The sequence below is a fragment of the Rosa rugosa genome, chromosome 3 (genome assembly GCF_958449725.1).
Source record: "Rosa rugosa chromosome 3, drRosRugo1.1, whole genome shotgun sequence".
Lineage (NCBI taxonomy): Eukaryota > Viridiplantae > Streptophyta > Magnoliopsida > Rosales > Rosaceae > Rosa > Rosa rugosa.
This window is the reverse complement of record NC_084822.1, coordinates 47,765,564-47,771,387: the sequence shown is the minus strand read 5'-3', so window position 1 is coordinate 47,771,387 and position 5,824 is coordinate 47,765,564. Positions and strand designations below refer to the sequence as shown.

General features: G+C 39.1%; 1 protein-coding gene across 1 annotated transcript; it reads right to left on the bottom strand.

Moving 5' to 3' along the window:
- Positions 1–415: 415 nt before the first annotated feature.
- Positions 416–3,415, bottom strand: LOC133739499 (uncharacterized). Its single transcript, XM_062167278.1, has 2 exons — positions 3,102–3,415; positions 416–1,780 (listed from the first exon to the last, which is right to left on the bottom strand). Exons 1-2 carry the CDS (start codon positions 3,309–3,311, stop codon positions 632–634), a joined length of 1,359 nt encoding a protein of 452 aa, XP_062023262.1. The 5' UTR covers positions 3,312–3,415; the 3' UTR covers positions 416–631.
- Positions 3,416–5,824: the final 2,409 nt, after the last annotated feature.

Here is a 5,824-nt window from a genome sequence, read left to right as displayed (position 1 = left end):
GGTAACTCGGGTATCGGTTTACGGGATGCATATCGTGGTTGAGTCCCACCATATCTTGTGAGCCTACTAAGAGAGTGTTACTTATGTTTGGTAACACAGTAATATTAGAGGTATGTACATGTTACTTTTACTATTCTGCATGGCTTGTTTTTCTCCAATATTCTGCCTCAATGTACAATCGATTTTGAACTCATTTGATTCGTAAGGTTGGATTAATTTGTTGATATTCCGATGCTCATCAAATAAAGATGAGTGACACTCGTTAATAGGAAAAGGTCTGATATATAAACATAGGTAAAGTTTCAACAGATATAGGAGATCCTCCTTTCAGGGAAAGAGAGAACATCCTTTTGACCCAATATTGTTCGGCACTACTGTAAGTCAGTGACTACAGTAAAATTTCCAACCAAACAGGTTTCATCAAAGAAAAAATTATCACTAGCCTTCATAGTTAAAATAAGATTATCAATCACACACCAGTATATTCTTCGCATAGCTACACAATCTTATAAATCAGAAATCTAAGAAACACCCCTTCAATTGCAGGGGATTTCTCATGACCCTCTTCAACTCAAATGCTTTATTAAAGAAAGCTAATAATACTTCCACTTATTCTAACCACACATTTGAATTAGTTTTTCAACTTCTTCTTCATCCTCTCAACTGCAGCCCTAAGAGTTCCCTCATCCTTGCAGAAAGTAAATCTGACTAGATTCTTTCCATCTTCTGGGTTTAAATAAAACACACTGGTAGGGATTGCCACCACTCCGACTTCCTTGATCAGATACTCACAAAATGCAACATCATTTGGCAACCCAAAAGAAGTGTGATCTACAACCACAAAGTAGGTCCCGCTGGATGGATACACTTTAAAACCGACAGCCTTCAATCCCTCTACCAAAATTTCCTTCTTTGCCAAGTAATCTCTTTTCAGCTCCAGAAAGTAGGAGTCTGGGGCTCTGAGAGCTGTTGCAGCAGCCCATTGCATAGGAGTGGAGGTAGCAAAAGTGAGATAAGAGTGTGCCTGCCGCACTCCCCATGACAGGTGGGGGGGAGCTATAGCCCAACCGATCTTCCACCCAGTTAACGAGAATGTTTTCCCCAAGGAATTCAGGGTTACTGTACGCTCATACATTCCAGGAAGAGAAGCCATAGAAATGTGATCCATTTCAAAAGCCAACTTATCATAAACTTCATCAGTGAACACCAGTACATCATTTTCAATGCAGAGAGATGCAATAGCGTCAAGTTCCTCTCGAGTGAACATCTTTCCAGTAGGATTATGCGGAGTATTTATAAGAATTGCACGAGTATTCTTTGAGATTGCAGACTTCAGTTCATCAACGGGGACAGCAAAATCTGGAGGGCGTAGTGTGATACCTTTTACTTTAGCACCAGCCATGGAAAGAGTCGCTTCGTAAGAATCATAAAAAGGAGCAAAGAGGATAACCTCATCACCAGGATTTATCAAGCCCAACATGGTTGCTGCAATTGCCTCTGTGCACCCAGAGGTAACAGTTATTTCTTTCTCAGGGTCCACAACCAGTCCAGTGTCTTTCTTGAATCTCTCAGCAATGGCATTGTTTAGGTCTGGAACCCCATATCCACGAGCATATTGATTTTTCCCATCTATCACGGCCTGAATTGCAGCTTCCTTTACAAACTCCGGACCATCAAAGTTGGGAAACCCTTGCCCAAGGTTTATTGCTCCATGTTTAACAGCAAGATTACTCATTTGCGTGAAGATTGTCGTCTTGAATTTTTCCAACCGCTTTGCCACCTGACATACGAGTGTCGATGCATTAGACACACTTAAATCCTCCAATTATAGATGGATTGAAGCTTAAAGGAAGAGGTATCTACAAATGTAGCTCAACTAGATATGAATATGTCATGCAACAACATCACAAATCACACAGCAGAAGTTAAAATCACTAATTCATCTCAGTTAGATATCACTAGCCCCCATGATAGTGGCACCTTTACCCTTAAGCCAATCAAGTAGGCACTACAAACATGTCAAAAGTTTTTCAAAGCAGCCATGTATCCAGTACACTAATTAAAAAAGCGACAATTGAATGAATTGCCGATGCAGGGTATCTTTATAGAAGAATCTAAGTTTGATGAGGAGGAGGAAAGAGAATGGAAAAAACAGGGGTTGGATAATTTACAAGAAGAAACAGAAGATGTGACTCACTACTAAATAATTAGGACGCTTAGATATCCACATTCTAAAACCAAATATGGAAACACAGAACAACTGCCCCATAACTCTAATTAGTGAATCACTAGTTTGAAGCATAGAACTTTAACTCTGTCTATTTAAAACGTTGCCAAAACCCTTAAAATAGCCGTAGTGCACTTTGTCAGGAACTCTCATGGGACACATAATGAAGGTATTCAACCAAGAGGGGATGAACTTAGCCAGAAATGACAAGTCTCCAGTCTCTTGGAGGCACACTTGGTCGGCTGTGTATTCCCTAAACAATTTCCAAAGTCAATTTCTTGTTCCATATGGGGTTCCTTGAACTGACAGATAAGAAGCTATAATGGAGAATGGTGTTTGCCTTGGAAAAAGGCCAACCAAGAATACTATTGAAGACCCAAGATCAAGAGTTTGCTGCACAAAATTTGAAAAAGGTATGCAAATGGTACTAATAAACCATTCAACAACGGCAAGACTCATACAATCATAAAATTACATTATCCAGTTACATAACTAATACATTATGATATTGCTTTAGCAGGAACTAAGAATGATTAGATTCGTAGTCAAATTGCACTTTGAGTTCTAGGAAGGTTTTCTTCAACAGCCTCGCTACATCTGTGTTTCTCTTAAAAATAATTTAACAAAGAAAAAATAAAATAAAAAACTATAGATTAAGAATACATTGTAAAGCAGAAATTTCAACTACACCAGACAGATCATATTGCAGATAATAAGGAGAGTTAAGCAGTGGCAGCATGCAAACTAAAGATGAAGGCTCCAGGCCTGTAAATGACCAAATAAGCTAAAATGCCCAAAACCCAATATGCAAACCAAAACATAAACAGGCCACCAAATCAAACACATAAAACGGATCAATAACAAGTGGGCATACCTGTAATGGCTTCTGGGTCGATTCTGTTTGACCCGAAAGGGCATCCTTTTCTGTCGAAACGGTGGACATTGTGGCTGAGACAGAAGGGCAGACCGTGGTTGTCCTCGTCCTAATAAAGCTCAAGTCTTTGTGCGAATTTTTGGAAAAGGTGAAGAGGGTTGAAGAACACAAGCGCATTTCATGGGACGGCCAGGTACATTGAATCCGCATGTCAAATCGTCAAGGGGTAATTACTTTATGGAGGTCGGTGGCTGCCGAAGGAAGGGAGGACTCTTATTTTTGTGTGAGATTCTATTTTGGTTGGATAAAGAAGGAACCCTGCCACCCAGGTGTGTTTCATGCCTCTTCTATATGTTACTGGGCCCATAATGGATTACCCAACATGGAGCTTCTATTGGGTCTTGAGGTCTTGCTAGAGTACAAAGAAATATGAACTAAGCAAAATGTCAATGCTTTTTGAACAATTCTTCATAGAAGTATGAACTCTCTTCTTATAGTTTGTTACAATTTACAAAAGTTGGAATTTATAAATCTCATATATCACATCAATACTTGCTTCATATGATGATATTTGACTAGTGTAGTATAGAAAAAGTTGGTCATTTGGAAGATAAGTAATTGGGTCTTGAATTAATTGGGTCCAAAACATGCCTTATAAGTTTTTAACAGGCCCAATATGTGAGGAATTAATAGTTGGTCCACTCCAGCATTGATACCTTTGCATGTACTGGTTAGTATGGTAACATTAGGCAGTCATCAAGAAAAACAACAGGGAAGAAGTTGGTCACATTAGGCATGCAGGCAAATTGTTCATTTTGCTTGAACTCTGTTGGGGAACTTTGTCATGTTTTAAAATTGAGAATATATAGTGTTGTGAGGTACAAGACAGACTAGAGGAGAAGGCTATGTATGAAAGATTTGAGTACTTTGGAGCTTTTAGAAGAAGAGATAGGTAACTCAACAGAGAAAAAAAGCATACATATGAAGAAATTTATCTCACGGTTTCGCCTCAAAATGGCATTTAATTGCAATGTCTCTAAGTTAGAGATTGAATCAGACTCGGTAATCTTAGTCAATTTAATTATTCATGGAGATATAAATCTCACTTTATTGGTGCTATCATTAGGCCTCGTTTGTTTATCGGATTTGAGGACTTGGGAAAGGAAAATTATTCCTTTCCTTTGTTTGGTAACCACAAAGTCCGGAAATGTTTTCCTGACATAGGGGAAAGTTGGGGGTAAACTCATTCCACCCAAACTTCATGGGATTGAGTTTCCCATCCCATTTCCCAGCATTAATTGCAATAATTTTGGACAATAATAACCCAGCATTAATTGCTTGAGTACCCTTGGTAGTGTTGAAAATTCATTCTAGGTTGTTTTTATTTTAAAATAGAAGGGTATTATTGAAACATTGATATATTTTTACTTTCCTTTCCTGCACCAACCAAACATCGGAAGGGAAATCAAATGGTCTTTCCTGGATGCTTTCCCTGCTTTACCAAGCACAGGAAAGGAAATCTGACAGGAACTTTAGTTTCCTTTCCCAAAGGGAAAGACAAGGGAATTGATTTCCCTTCCGTGAACCAAACGAGGCCTAAGAGCTGCAGACACGTGCTTTCTTAATTTGAGTATGTGAACCTCATAATGCATATTTTTAGATAATGCAATGGCACTGCGGATTCTCTTGCTAAATCGGGTCTTGATCCCTAACCATGGTGTCGTCATGTTTGACTCTCCTCCTCCCCAAGCTCCCAAGCTGCTACTGCTTTCCTTGATGATCTTTGTGAAGTTACTAGATCCAGGTCCTCTGTTAGACCTGCAACTTAGCTTTTCCTTTTTTCTTGTCGTGTTTGGGTCTATTTAAGACCTCCTTGTAACCAAAAAAAATAAATAAATTAGCTCACGGTTTCTCAACACAATACCACCCCCTTTGTATGCTCGGGAAGTCTTCCAACTATTTTATGGTCATAATTCGGATTAAAATGCTCTGATGTTGTTTTAAGACTTTTTTTCTTAGGACATATCTGATACCTCATAGGTTCATACCTAGCTAGGTATTGTGCAACGGAGCTAGAATCCCAAATTTCCAATTATGTATGTGCAACTTAGATCTTTAGAGTACATTGATCGATGTAGAATTTAAACAAAGGGGTTTTGTCTATTTACCCCATTTCTAGGGATTTTTTTCCCCCTTACCTTATTAAGTTTTTTTAATTCCCTATTACCTAATACACTCTAAGGGAGTCTTCCCTAATACCCCATTAAGATTTTTTTTTTGTTTTTAATTTTTTTTTAATACCATTTTACCCCTCACCCCTTTGTTACTTAGAGAGAGAGAGAGAAAATGGAAGAGAGAGAAACTATAGGAGACTTCGCTGGAATCCGGTCACAGGTCGCCGGATTCCGATCACCGGTCGGCGGATTCCGGCCAACTTTCGCCGGAATCCGGTCACCGGCTACCGCCCACTGGAATTTGCTGAAAATCTCACCGGAAAGTTTTTTTGCCCCCAATAGACATCTATTGCCCCCTAATAGAGGGGCAATAGACGTCTATTGCCCCCTAATAGATCTATTGGCCCCCAATAGACGACTATCAGCCATGTATTGCCCCCCAGTAGACGTCTATTGCCCCCCAATAGACGTTTAGATTACCAAAATGGTAATTAATCTTCCTAAAACTACCCAAATAAAACTTTGATTAAAGAAAAAAAACGAGGAGAT